This window comes from Lepidochelys olivacea, assembly GCF_965140295.1.
Source record: "Lepidochelys olivacea isolate rLepOli2 genome assembly, chromosome: 3".
NCBI lineage: Eukaryota > Metazoa > Chordata > Testudines > Cheloniidae > Lepidochelys > Lepidochelys olivacea.
This window is the reverse complement of record NC_140413.1, coordinates 110,357,393-110,371,102: the sequence shown is the minus strand read 5'-3', so window position 1 is coordinate 110,371,102 and position 13,710 is coordinate 110,357,393. Positions and strand designations below refer to the sequence as shown.

The following is a 13,710-nucleotide window of genomic DNA, read 5'->3' as shown; positions in this document are numbered from 1 at the left end:
ACACTGAAATGTAGCCACTACTCAAGATGGAGGAAGGAAACAAACACTGCACTCAACTCACAAAACTGTGAGCGGCGGGGAAATTTTTACCAATGCCTTTCAAGGGCAAAGCCTACTATTGTGGCAGTTTTTATAGCCTCTCTAATGCCCTTTTCCCTTAAGATACATACCTTACTGGGAACCGGGAAGAAGGTCAATAAGCTACGTCCACCTCAGAATGAATGTTCTTTTTAATGCTTACCATAGAATGCCTTAAGAGTGATGAGCATTCAAAAGCCCTCTCCCCTCTAAAAGCACCTGGGGCAGAAGGCAAGACTCTGCTCTAGAAACTTGGCTTAGAGCCATACCACTAGTGGAGTGCTGGGCAAATAAAAGAGCAATTTCTTCTTGGCTTAGTGGTTTGTTGGATGGTGGTGTTTTTTTTGGGGGGTGAGGGGTGGGGTGGTTTGTTTTGTAAGTGGCAAGAGGTACAGTGTACTTGAGCACACTCTGCTCTTCATTATGGATAAATTATTTGTTATTTTTCAGCCCCTCTCCTACACAGGTAACTTAATGAAGAATTTTTTTATGCAGCAAACAAGGCAAGATATGCAACTTCCACTAAAGGTGCTTTACTCAGTTAGTAATCAAAGTGCTTTCAAAACTGTCCAGTTCTCTTCCTTTCCATTACCATCCCCTTCCACATCAAAACTATCACGCATGGGCCTCAGTGTACAACCAGATCTGAATCTTTCCTTTAAAAAAAAAAAAAAAAGAGGACCGTGAAGTGGCTGCCACAATTGTGTTTCTCCATTGTAGCCGTCACTAAGTTTAGAGCTTCCGAGTATTTTTTCCTATATCATGTGTATTACAGAACAGACAAAAGCCATTTACTTTATGTACTTCTATCTGTTTTTGAAGTGACTCTAAATCTTCAGCAAAGGCCTGAGATTCCATCTTTTGAATGCGCTCTTCTGTGACTGTCAGCCAGTCAGACAACTGCTGCAATTGCTTCTTCTGCAGTTCCATCAACACATCATGCAGGCTGCACATGGGAGAAAACAAAGGCAGAGTAATTCCAGAAAGGCTTTTGCAAGTAAAAAGCATAAGATCTAGGTATAAATAAGAGGAAAGCCACATAGCCATATCTAAGTCATTTATGTCTAAATAAAATTGTTCGGCATTTAATTCTAAACTCAAGAAAACATAGTTAAGCTTCTGTTTACTCCTCAAAAGTTAGTGAAATATGCCACCAGGGTACATAGAAATACGCTCAGAATTTCTAACAGCTTAATTGTTTCTTGCATCAGATGTTCACTCTTAACGACAATGTCAAGAGCAGCAATGAAATGCAGTTTCCCCCTTAATGACTGTAATAAAACGTAGCAGGAAAAAATCCTTCAGATAGTCCTTAGTATATAATAAATAAATACCACCCTTTACAATGACTGAAGGCTTTTATTTGTTTGAGAACTTAAATTATTACAACAATTTTAAGACTATTTGCTACACGTAGAAGCACTACACTGCATTTTCAGTCTGGCACCTTCTACATTATATACATATAAATATTTGCATTAAAGTAGCCAAGAATGCAGTTTTTTTTTCTCCTTCTTGCTTTGCTGAAGATGGGTTACTGAGCCACAAACAGGATGGATTTAATGCTACAAAATGACAAGTCCATTCTGAAAAATCTGATATTAGGCCTCAAAAATCAGGCTAAATACACACGGACTTCCATTAACTAGTTTGCCAGCTATACAAGAAGTTTTAGGGCACAACTCACCGAGCTTGCCTGTCCATGCTGTCCACTCTTAGAGCTTCCCATCGAGAGTTTAGCAGTTTCATTTGTTCCTGGATCTCATTCTCCTCTTCTTCTGATAGATTGCCCTGTGCTATCAATTGGTTCCCAGCCTGCAGTACACTACCCACACTACTCTGGTGTGCAGTAAGCTCCATCATAAAAGCCTGGAAAAGGTACAACAAATGACATCATCTTAATTTGTGAGCTGCCATCAGGAGTTTATAACAGTCTTAGTAAATTGATAATGTTCAAACCACAACGCTGCAGAATAAGCTGGCATCATCAAAAGCACAAGCACAGCAGACCTTAACCCACTGGTCTCTACATCAGAAAATTTCAAAAGAACTGCCAGGATGTGTTTCGGTAAAGCAAAAGAGGTGGCAAAGGAATAAAAATAGATCTTTCCCAAGAGAAGAAGTTGCAGGTTAGGAGACAACCTTTAAAAATAAGTTCACTAACAAACATATTAATTGGAAACATTGAAAACCAAAAACAGAACGAACTGCAAAGAAAGCAGATACGTTTTCAACTATGGAAATAAGAGTTTTATTTATTTATTTATTTAACAAAAAGTCCAAAAAATGTGCACATGGGAGGGGGTCTTCTCTTCTCTTCTCTATATATGGTCATACAGCTCCTACACATGGAGAAGGCAACTATTGTGAAGGTAGCTCTATTTTCTGATGACATGTGATCATATATTTTACATTGACAGAAATACAGACTAAAGTATCTAACAGAATTTTTCCATCTCCAGCACCTACAGCTTTTAGCAACATTATACTTACAACCAGAAACCTCACACTAATAAATCGGGAAACAGCAGGACCAGCTCCTCCACTGGTGTACATCAGCATAGCACCATTGGATCTGGCCCATAAATCATGACAAAGTCTATAATATTCCCTTCAAATAATGTAGAAGTTGAGGAATGAGGACAAATTGTGCACTAAAAGTAACATTCTAATAATCAATTATTTCTATTATTTAAAAAAAACAAAACAAAAAACCCAAAAGGTTAAAACTCAAAATCTAATGCGCAAAACAAAGCATGATGCAAATGACACAAGCCTTAAAATATCCTACAAATGTTCAGTATAAATTTAGCAAAAGCAACACAAATGAAACAGAAGGGTGTTTTTATAGTATCAAGAACTAACAATTTTAAGAATGGGCTGGAAAAAGACCTGCCAACACAAACTTACTTCATGGGTAGCAAACTGCTCCTTGACTTCTTCAACATCACCAGATATGTTATCTTGCTGATATGTATCTTCAGCTGAAAGCAACCATGTGAGGACCTCTTCCAGAGCTTCTTGGTAGCTGTCCAAGTCCATATCCACCTCAGTCACAGTGCTAGGGGTTTCTGCTCTAGAACCTTCATGTTCCTCTTCAGGTGTTGCACTCTACATAGCAAAGAGGAAAGTAACATTTCTTAGCAACGCAGAAATGTTGTTTCCATAATTGGCACAAAACACTGATTGTTTAAGATCCTTTGAGTACTTGAGCGATGTGACAGTGTGTCTGTTATGCCAACTCTTAACATATTAAAATAGGATAGTTGGTTACTTTGTAGACTAGAGGGGCCAACTGTCAGATCTGATTATTTTCCTTTTTTTTCTCCAAGGGTAATACAGAATCTAGAGGTCACCACTAACAAATAAAATCACCCTCATTAGTGTTTATTAAATTAAGTCAGCAGGTGACACTGAAGTAGAGCGGAGGAGTACCAAAGAAAAATAAAAACCTCTCCCCACGCAAATTCAATTCAGGATCAGGAGCCACCCTGTCCAGCACACCAAGATGAATGAGAGCGATGGGCAGAAGCAGGAAGCTTAAAGCGTTAAACTTTCCAGGACAAGTAGACAATTGTCGGTGTAGGAAAAGGGAGCGGGAGGAGAAGGAAAGGCAATGCTAGAGTGAAGATGAGAGAGAGAAAACCAGGAGGAGGATTGTCAGGGTGCAATTTTAGTATCCTCCAATGAATTTTGCAGGGGTCACGAGAGCTACCAGTATACCTGAACAGGTGAAAATTATAGCCAAGAACCTTCCAGACCTGGATGGACAGAAACATACTTGCTGTATATTAAATGCTCCTCCTTCACATTCCTTTTTGTATCTCCTTGGAAGAGTCTCCACCTCGCGGATGTCTTCCATGGTGACTTGCTGAGGAAGGACCTCAAACAAAGAGGTCAAATACATGATGATAGATTTTTTGTCAGGAAGCTGTACAGCAACATCTACACAGGAAATTTTAAAAAAATGAAGTGAGACTGCTTTTCTAGAAAATCTCCTAGATAGCTATGGTGTGGTCTGTATACCAGAAAGCGTCAGGGTCTAAAAGTTTTATGCCAAAAGGTCAGGCCTTCCTTCCCCAATGCATCTGGAATGGCTAACAGATCAGAGCAGCACCAGCAATGGAAAATGCAAGTAAATAAATAAATAAATAGTGGAACAACCCCATTTACTTCTTGGAATGCTAGAATATTTTTGGTAAGAGGTTGGAGAGATTCTGCCCCAACTTTTAACTTCATGTTTTAAAGCTGATCCCCAACTCTTCAGAGCAAAGAGGCTCCTGAAATCAAGGATTTTAGTTTGGAAAGTCTTGGGAAACTCAATGCTTACAAAAGCTGAGCAGAGAACAAAACGGAAAGTCCACATTCTGTCAGTCCCTACATAGTATAGGCAGTGCAGCAGAAGCTACCAAATCCTATAAACATACCAGTTTCCTCAGAGCTGCAACAAAACCATAAGTACAGCCCCATACCATCCCAATGGAGAGTCAGGCCCCATTATCCTCACTTGGGGGGATACACTGGGTGATGGGCTTAAAGAGCTCTCTCTAGACTGAATCTTATCTCTATACCTGTACCTCTAGGACTGATCACCTAATGCTGTAGAGGCCATCTGCTAATCTATTATGCAGGATATATCTTTGGGAAGCCCAGAGTCCACTCAGAGTGGTGGGGCTTCAGCAGAAGTCATAGAAGCTTGGTAGCAAGTGCTCCCACAGGTGAAGCACTTAAGCAGTTAATAAGTGGCTACTGCTGTTCAGTGGGCATAGAAAGCAAAGTGGGTTTGTGTATGAGAAGAGCTACCCAGTATATAGTATTTAATGTTTTACATGAGCCTGAAAAATGCTTAGTTATTTATAGTTTTAACTCCTACACGTTTTGACATGTACAATTATAATCAACTCATACTTCATTTAAAAAAAAAAAAAGAACAGATTGCGAACCAGTTTTTGCTTCTTTCTCTTCCTTAACCAAGGATCATCATTTGTTGCATCACTTAATTTTAAATAAAAACAATCAGTGAAGACAGATGTCACTGTTACACATACACACACACACACTCATCCACACCCCCCCCTTAGTAACTGGATCTCTCTTCAAAGACAATGGCTGAAGACAACAATAAGTTACAACTGGAAAACAACTTGACACTGTATTTACATTAAAAGTAAATGGAAGTAAATTTTGAACACTTATCTCAAAAATGGTTTTCTAATCAAGAGCAAGCAAACACATTTTACCTTCAGGATCTAACAATTTTTCTATTCCCAGGTGGCTTTTGGCTATGGTGAAAGCATGTTCTAGTCTCTCAGTTGGGGTCAACTTAGTAACTTTATCCCAACTGAAGAGCTCAGGTCTGAAAGAATAAGGAAAACAAAATCAACCGGGGGAGAGGCGGGGTGAGGAACACCTCACACACATCAGATAGTGTTACAATACAATTACAGATTTTAAAAAGAGTAACCGAGACCCCAAGCAGAAAACTCTAGTATGTGCAACAAAATTCTGAACATATTTGAATCACTAACTTTATATCTATATGACTGTAGTTATATTCTCATCCCATGCCACATAATACACTCTATAACTGCTATTTTTGTAACAACATTTGAAGAGATAGAGTCAATTTTAAAAATGTACAAATCTATTATTAAAATATTTATTTTTCAGCATTACTGCAGAGTATTTACTTTTTCTGTTGCACTCAGTTTGGACAACGTAGAAGAAAAAGTCAGTTTCCCTTTTCTTTCGAGTTACTATGATTAGCATGGCATTGCAGCGTTTGAACTGCAAACATCACAGGGATAATCATTTCCCATTTTTTTTAAAATACAGACATCGTGAATAATTGCCATTTTTTCATAAGATTTCTAAAACTTGGTAGAGGAGGGATGGGGTGGGTGCTTAAATGCAACTGAAATGAATACAGAGCTGAGGACAGAGGCAGATTTACAGTAAAAAACAGGGTGCCCTGGCACGGCACCCCCCAGTGACAGGGCCCCAGGGCCGGGCAGCTGCGGAGGCAGAAGCCTGGTCCTGCCGGCTCCTGGGGCTTCTGAACCGACCAGCAGCCAAGCTCCCCCCTCCCCCGTCTCCTCCCCTGAGCGTGCCGCGTTCCAGCCCCTTCCTGTCCCTCCCAGAGCTTCTCGGGGGAGGAGGTGGAGAAGAAGCAGGGCCTTGGGGAAGCAGGTGGAATCGGGACAGGGAGGAGCAAAGGCGGGGCCGCTGCACTCCCCCTACACATACACCCTCCACCCCCCTGCCATGAGCCAGTCAGGGCCGGGGTCTGTGGTCTCAAGTTGTGGGGATGCCCCCAGCCCCCTGCCTTGACTCCTGCATCCCCTCACGCACCCCCAGTCTCCTGCCCTCTCTGACTCCTATACCCCCTATTCCCCCACACCTTGAGCACCAAAGGGGAGCTCCTGCACGCATACCCCACATTCCTACCTGCACCCCCCTCGCACCAAATGGGAGCTGCCCCAGGTAAGTGCTCCACACCCCAACCTCCTGCACCAACCCCGAGCCCCATCCTGTATCCTAACTCCTGGACAGACCCTGCACCCCAACCCCCAGCCCGCTCCTGCACCCTAACTCCCTCCCAGACTCTGCACCCCCAGTCCACCCAACTCCTGCACCCCCTCACACACACCCAGCCTTGACTCCTGTCCCCCCATCCCATCCCCTTGCCCTCCCTGATTCCTGCACACACCCAGTCCCCTGCCCTCCCTGACTCCTGCACACACATCCCCAAATCCCCACCTGCACCCCTCGCACCAAACAAGAGCTGCCCCAGGTAAGCACACCACACCCCAACCCTCTGTCCCAGCCCTGAGCCCCCTCCCACACCCCAACCCCCAGCCTGCTCCTGCACCCCAGCCCTGAGCCCCCTCCTGCACCATAAGTCCTAGCCAGACCCCACGTCCCAACTTTTTTTTTTTTACACATTTTTTTAAGTTTTTTTAATAAACCGCTCTTATCCAAATCGCTTTACAAGAGTTAGCTAACAGTACAAACAATATTTGGAAAGATAATTAAGTGGTCCACCAAGACACTCAGAGATTTTTAAGTGGTCTGTGGAAAAATAAGTTAGACTACAAAAACAATCAAGGTACCTCACTTTATTTTCATTTACTTCCTATTACCCATAGGAGGAGGAGGAGGAAGAAAAAAAGAATGAAAAAGGGGGGTGGAAGGGGAGATGAGAGAATGTTCTTTTTCTTGGCTGGGTCCCAAGGAAGGGCCCCAAAAATTAAGCTGAGCACAGGGCCCCACTAACTCTAAATCCGCCACTAGCTGGGGAACAAGACTGAATAGGGAGTTAAAGGTTCTGACATGTAGGAAAAGGTTAAAAAGCTCTAACATCTAACATAAATAGGATAAATTGCAACTAATAGGATTTTAATAATTGACTACAAACACTAGAAGGAGGGTTAGAAAAGGATTTACAAAATGATACCCCTATGTGTAAAGGAATAAAGTAAAGAGAAGGAATATTTAGGTGACATTAAAAAAAAATCCATTAGGCAGCTAGGAAGTTGCAATTTTTGCTGATAATAATTTCACACCTCCTAATATTTTTGCTACCCTGTCTCCCCTGAACCCCATCCCAAACTGTTTGTTCATCACATCACATCCCATCCAAATGTTATGCTTTGCGTTTTGGATTAGAAGATCACCGAGGCAGGGACCGACATTTAGACAATGACTGTACAGTACCTGGCACAGTGGAGCTGTGATCTGGTTGGCCCCTAGGGGCTATAACTATACATTTTAAATGAATAATTATAAAATTATACTGTGGAATAGCTCATTCTGGGAAATGATGGATCCTGAAACATTTGTGAAATTTAAAATTACACTGGACTGACCAAAAGCAGAAATATCTGATGAAAGTCATACTTTTTTAAAAAATTAGGAATGATTATTTCTACAGACTACCTAACACACCTCCCAAGACAAAGAATACATGATCTCTGCCCAGAGCAGCTTAAACAATACCTCTCAGAAGAAGGGCCAAGGGAGAATAAAACACCACAGGATAGAAACAAAGAATTGTATTATCCTTTGATTCTTCTGTTAAGTAATGTATGCCAACTGTGTGAGAATAATTACTTTGTCTCTCAAATCACACTTACTCAAAACTAAGAGGGAGCCATGGTGCCTGTATTACTTGTTGATTTGTTTCAAAGTGTTCCTTTATCTACTCACTAGAGATGCTACAAAAAACAAGCTGGACTGGAGCCTTTTTTCCAAGTGTTTTCAGTTTGGGGGAAAGGAGTAAGATGGTCCAACAGCCAAGATATCCTCTCTGTAAAGATGTATTCAGCTTGCTTTCTAGTTAATGTAGGTCATTTGCGATTTAAAACACTCAAGTACTTTTATTTTTTGGTAATTGAAAAGTGAGCAAAGGAACAGCGGAAGTTACAGTGTAGCCCTGGCTTTGCCCTCTGCAAGTAAGTGAGTGCTGGATTGGCCAATTTCCCTCCATTGTTAACATAACCACACCAAAAAAAAAATAAATCCCCAAAACTAAAAAACCCATCACCAGTGAATCATTTAAACAGTCTAAAAGCTGTTGTCAAGTATCAGGGGGTAGCCGTGTTAGTCTGTATCCCCAAAACACAACAAGGAGTCTGGTGGCGCCTTAAAGACTAACGGCACAGTCTCTAAAGACCTTCAGTCTTTAAGATGCCACAGGATTCCTTGTTGTTAAAAGCTGTTGAACACTCCAAGATGAAGAAGCAAAAGCTGCTTATTGATGTAGCTGTCTAATCATCTAATATGTCACTTACTTGTGCCTGTGGATCACAGCATTAAAGGCAAGTCCATCAGTCCAGCTTGTGGTAAAGTTCAGAACATTGACCTGACTGTAAGGCCTTGTGGATTGCCTAACCCAGCTCAGCAGGATTTTCTCACTGTTTGTCTGCTGCAAGTTTGACATGATGTCCTTCATGACATCTTTCACCTGCAGAAAGCAAATAATCAGTCACAACTACAATTTTACACAAGTTAACTGTTGATCTGCCAAACCAGCAATTAAGCTGAGTTGTTGCACCAACTGGTATCGGAGTTCAAGACACTGTTTTCACTAAACACAATAAGTTAGCTGCAGACAGTGAACTGAGGAAGGGAGCCTTTAAGACACTTTGCACCCTCCTGATCAAGGGCTGCTGTGTGTGCAGAATGGGACCCTAGTGTAACAGTCTACGACTGCTCTACGTTACAACAGCATCCCCAGTGCTGCCCAGGCTTGCACGGCATACACTATGGCTCTGTCTCCTCCTGTCCTTGGTTCTACCCCTAGCATGTTCCCCTATACTGGGCCTTGTAGGGGGACGATTCCACATGGGGAATTCTCCTGAGCCTCTTACATGCCATTTGCTGCTTTTATATGATGCCTAAGCAGAGACCAAAGTCCCTCCCAAAGCATCCAATTCTCCTCTCACTCATGCTTGTGTAAATCATGAGTAACTGCATTAAAATCGGGGAGGTACTTTGGTGAGACACTAAAACCAGGCCACAATTACAGTACCGAGGCCATTCTGCTACAACACTTTAAAAATACCTTGCAAGTAGTTCTGTACAGAAAGCTTGAATAAAAATGTAATGCTATTGTCTCCATTTAAAATGTTTCTGTGTGGTAACAACACTAAGAACAGAACCAATTGACTGAGTACAACTGGACACGCAATTAGAAAGTGCGTTGTGGGATTCAGCCAACAGAAGAGGTCAGAAACTAAACTCTGATCTACACTAATTACAAACTCAAAAGAAACGTGATATTTTCCACGCTAGAGGACAAAGAAAGGTTTGTAAGAATTTAAAAAGATCAACGTGGAAATTCCTGGAAAGAGACCCACCTCCCCAAAGCTTCCTCACCTGCCAGTGCAAGATGATGCTCCACAGTAATCCCAGCGTCAGTTTGGGATTTCCATCAACAATGTCAGTCCCTCCTATATTCACCAATTCCACCTGGAGGAGACATTAAATTAACATTTCTCACCAAGGATTTGAGTGTCCTCCCATTTTCTTATCTACCAACCAGCCATTAGCAAATGAACAGATACATTTAATTTTGTGGAAATTGCCAAGCAGAGCTGCTCTCTTCAGAAATCTTATCTGAATTTGTCATGAAGGCAATCAGAAGCAAAATACATAGGCAACAGAGTAAGGGTTCAATCCCGACCAGCAATATAGGGGGGTACCAAAATCAACCAATACACAGGCAAAATGCAGTAATTCGTCTGTTTTGCAAGGTAAGAGGTAATCCTTAATACTATAGGGCACTATAGAGCCATGGAAGTGTCATAATTACAAACAACTTTAGTTTTCAGATTGACACAAGAGCCACACATGACAAGCTTTGTATGTGGTAACACAGTGTCCAAGGGAGAATCAATTTGCATTCGTTTTAACTGAAGAAGTTTAATTAGGGCTTACTTCAACAAAAATTATATTTAATTTTTCAGGAGGGGCTGCAAGGGGCAAGATGACATTGGTTTTATCTTCCTTTTTAAATTTCCTTAATCACTAATGATCTCTGCTTTTTTCTTGACACTTCCCCTCTTGTTTTAACTTGACCTCATCACTTATGGAAGCTTTTGAACTCTTCTTCATTTCTATTTTACACTGAGAAATGTAAAGTTTTTGAAACAAACTCAGTTCTTACTCCTTTTTTCACAAGAGAGTACAAATGAGAGTCAGATTCCACAGTTTTTCCTCAGAGAGTTGAATAAAAGGGGCGGACCAATGAAAAGAGCAAACTGTCTAGAAAGCTGTGTGTAATGCCAAGGTAGCGTTATCTTTTAAAGTTAAGCAGTCCATAAACAATGTCCATAAGATGTCTTAATGGGAAGAAATCTGAACTGATAAATTTAATGTAGGGAAGCCAGAACTAGAGACTGGAAATTCTCTTTTTGGGTTATGAGCTCTCCAAATCCAAAATGGACAATGGGATAGCATACCTTACAGCAGCAAATCTAGAGGCTATAGAAGAAAGGCAATTAAGGTGACCATGGTGCTATTCCCAAAGGCAACACCACCTCCACTGCAGTATCAAGCACTCAGTGGAAGAACTTAGATTACGCCTGGGTTGAGGCACTTCATAAAGCACATATACGTGTGTCAGGTGCAGCAGCAATTTCTTCCTCTACGCAGAATGGGGGTCATTAAGCTCACAGAATGAATGTGAACAGAGAAGGAAAGCAAATTCCACTCTGCCTTACACAGTTACTCTGATACAACAGTGAATCTCTTTCCTGCTATCTCATCTGATAAAGCATGTTTTGTTCAACATCTTTATTAACGATCTGGATGATGGGATGCATTGCACCTCCAGCAAGTTCACAGATGACACTAAGCTGGGGGAGGGGGGGAGAGAAGAGGGAGATACGCTGGAGGGTAGGGATAGGGTCCAGAGTGACCTAGATAAATTGGAGGATTGGGCCAAAAGAAATCTGATGAGGTTCAACAAGGACAAGTGCAGAGTCCTGCACTTAGCATGGAAGAATCCCATGCACGCTACAGGCTGGGGACCGACTGGTTAAGTGGCAGTTCTGCGGAAAAGGACCTGGGGATTACAGTGGATAAGAAGCTGGATATGAGTCAGCAGTGTGCCCTCATTGCCAAGAAGGCCAATGGCATACTGGGCTGTATTAGTAGGAGCACTGCCAGCAGATCAAGGGAAGTGATTATTCCCCTCTATTCGGCACTGGTGAGGCCGCACACGGAGTACAGTGTCCAGTTTTGGGCCCCACCCCTCTACAGAAGGATGTAGACAAATTGGAGAGAGTCCAGCGGAGAGCAACGAAAATGATCAGGGGGCTGGGGCACATAACTTACGAGGTGAGGCTGAGGAAACTGAGCTTGTTTAGTCTGCAGAAGAGAAGAGTGGTGACGGATTTGCTAGCAGCCTTCAACTACCTGAAGGGGGGTTCCAAAAAGGATGGAGCTCAGCTGTTCTCAGTGGTGGCAGATGACAGAACAAGGAGCAATGGTCTCGAGTTGCAGCGGGGGAGGTCTAGGTTGATACTAGGAAACACTATTTCACTAGAAGGGTGGTGAAGCACTGGAATGGGTTATCTAGAGAGGTGGTAGAATCTCCATCCTTAGAAGTTTTTAAGGCCTAGCTTGAAAAAGCCCTGGGTAAGATGATTTAGTTGGTGTTGGTCCTGCTTTGAGCAGGGGGTTGTTCTAGATGACCTCCTAAGGTCTCTTCCAACCCTAATCTTCTATTACTAGTTGGTGTCTGCTATAAATCACACAAGGGAACATGACGACGAGCTCCTTATGCTCCTATCTATAATGTGTAGGGAAGAAAAAGCTGTGTGAACATGTGGGACAGGACTTCAAGTTAAGTGACATGTGCTGGAGGGTAATATAATTTATGCCAATGATTAAAGGATTAGAAAACGTGATTTACAGTGACAGACTCAAGAAGCTCAATCTATTTATCTTAATAAAGAGAAGGTTAAAGGGGTGATTTGATTACAGTGTATAACTACCTATTTGGGAAACAAATTTGATAATGGACTCTTCAATCTACCAGAGAAAGGTATAACCCAATCCAATGGCTGGAAGCTGAAGCTAGACAGGATGGAAATAAGGTGTACATTTTTAAAGGTGGGGGTAATTAATCACTGGAACAATTTACTAAGGGCCATGACAGATTCTCCATCTCTGGCAATTTTTAAATCAAGAATGGATGTTTTCCTAAAAGATATGTTCTGTGAATTATTTTGGAGATGCTCTACGGCCTGTGTTACACAGGAGGTCAGACAAAATTATCAGAATAGTCCCTTCTGCCCTTGCAATCTCTGAATTATCACCAATACTACAGATTCTTCAGTCTGCCTATGTAACTCCACTGAATTAGTGCCGAGTGTCACCTTTTCAACCAATCTTTCTGTTTGTTAGGAGAATGAAACTGACATGGAATCACTGGGACAGACATGGAACCTCAGAGTCACTTTTCAGGAAGACACACATTTTAAAGCAGCAGAAACTTATGTTTTTGGAGAGACAGTGAGGAAGGCAATGGGATGGGAAGGGAGGGAGAGAGAGAAAAAATAGTCACCAATGCAGATAATTTAACCATAACACTGGAAAGACAACTAGGATGCAAAGAGGGGAACACATTATAATGGAAGGACTCCAAGTGCCGCCTGCTGAAAATTATTTTGTAAAAGGTGTGATTTAATCTGAGTGGAGAAGGAAAGGTTCTGAGAACACGTAACAGAAATGCTTATGGTTTTGGAACCTGTGTGATTATAGACAACTCTTTCAATATCCTCTCTGTATCTGTACTAAATCCTACATCCAACCCTGTAACTATACAGTATGAAAACCATTGCATGTTCTGATCTTCAAATAGCTTTTTCTATCATCATATTCTAAACTATTCTGCTCACATGAGTGAACTGAAGTCACAGCAATCACTGTAAATTTTGACATCTAGTACTCACCTGTTCCTTAGAATTTTTTTTTTAAATGCTCAATACTAATTCTTTCAAAAGTTATTGATATTTTATAGCCCCTAAGCTCCTAGGTAAGAGGGAAGTAACAAATATTTTAACAAATGTTCTCTAAAATTATTGTATGTATTACAGCAATGGAAAGAGCAGAGCCGTACTG

At 41.6% G+C, this 13,710-nt stretch overlaps 1 protein-coding gene across 2 annotated transcripts in view; it reads right to left on the bottom strand.

The window, feature by feature from the left end:
• The window catches only part of UTRN (utrophin), a 583,727-nt gene that overhangs the window by 445,325 nt on the left and 124,692 nt on the right, over positions 1-13,710 (bottom strand). For both annotated transcript variants that reach the window (XM_084623224.1, XM_084623225.1), the window contains exons 6-12: positions 9,958-10,050; positions 8,871-9,043; positions 5,319-5,434; positions 3,860-4,023; positions 2,989-3,189; positions 1,766-1,947; positions 874-1,024 (exon numbers count right to left, since the gene is read on the bottom strand). In XM_084623224.1, coding sequence (XP_084479350.1) covers positions 874-1,024; positions 1,766-1,947; positions 2,989-3,189; positions 3,860-4,023; positions 5,319-5,434; positions 8,871-9,043; positions 9,958-10,050 — 1,080 coding nt within the window. The remainder of the gene's footprint in view (positions 1-873; positions 1,025-1,765; positions 1,948-2,988; positions 3,190-3,859; positions 4,024-5,318; positions 5,435-8,870; positions 9,044-9,957; positions 10,051-13,710) is intronic.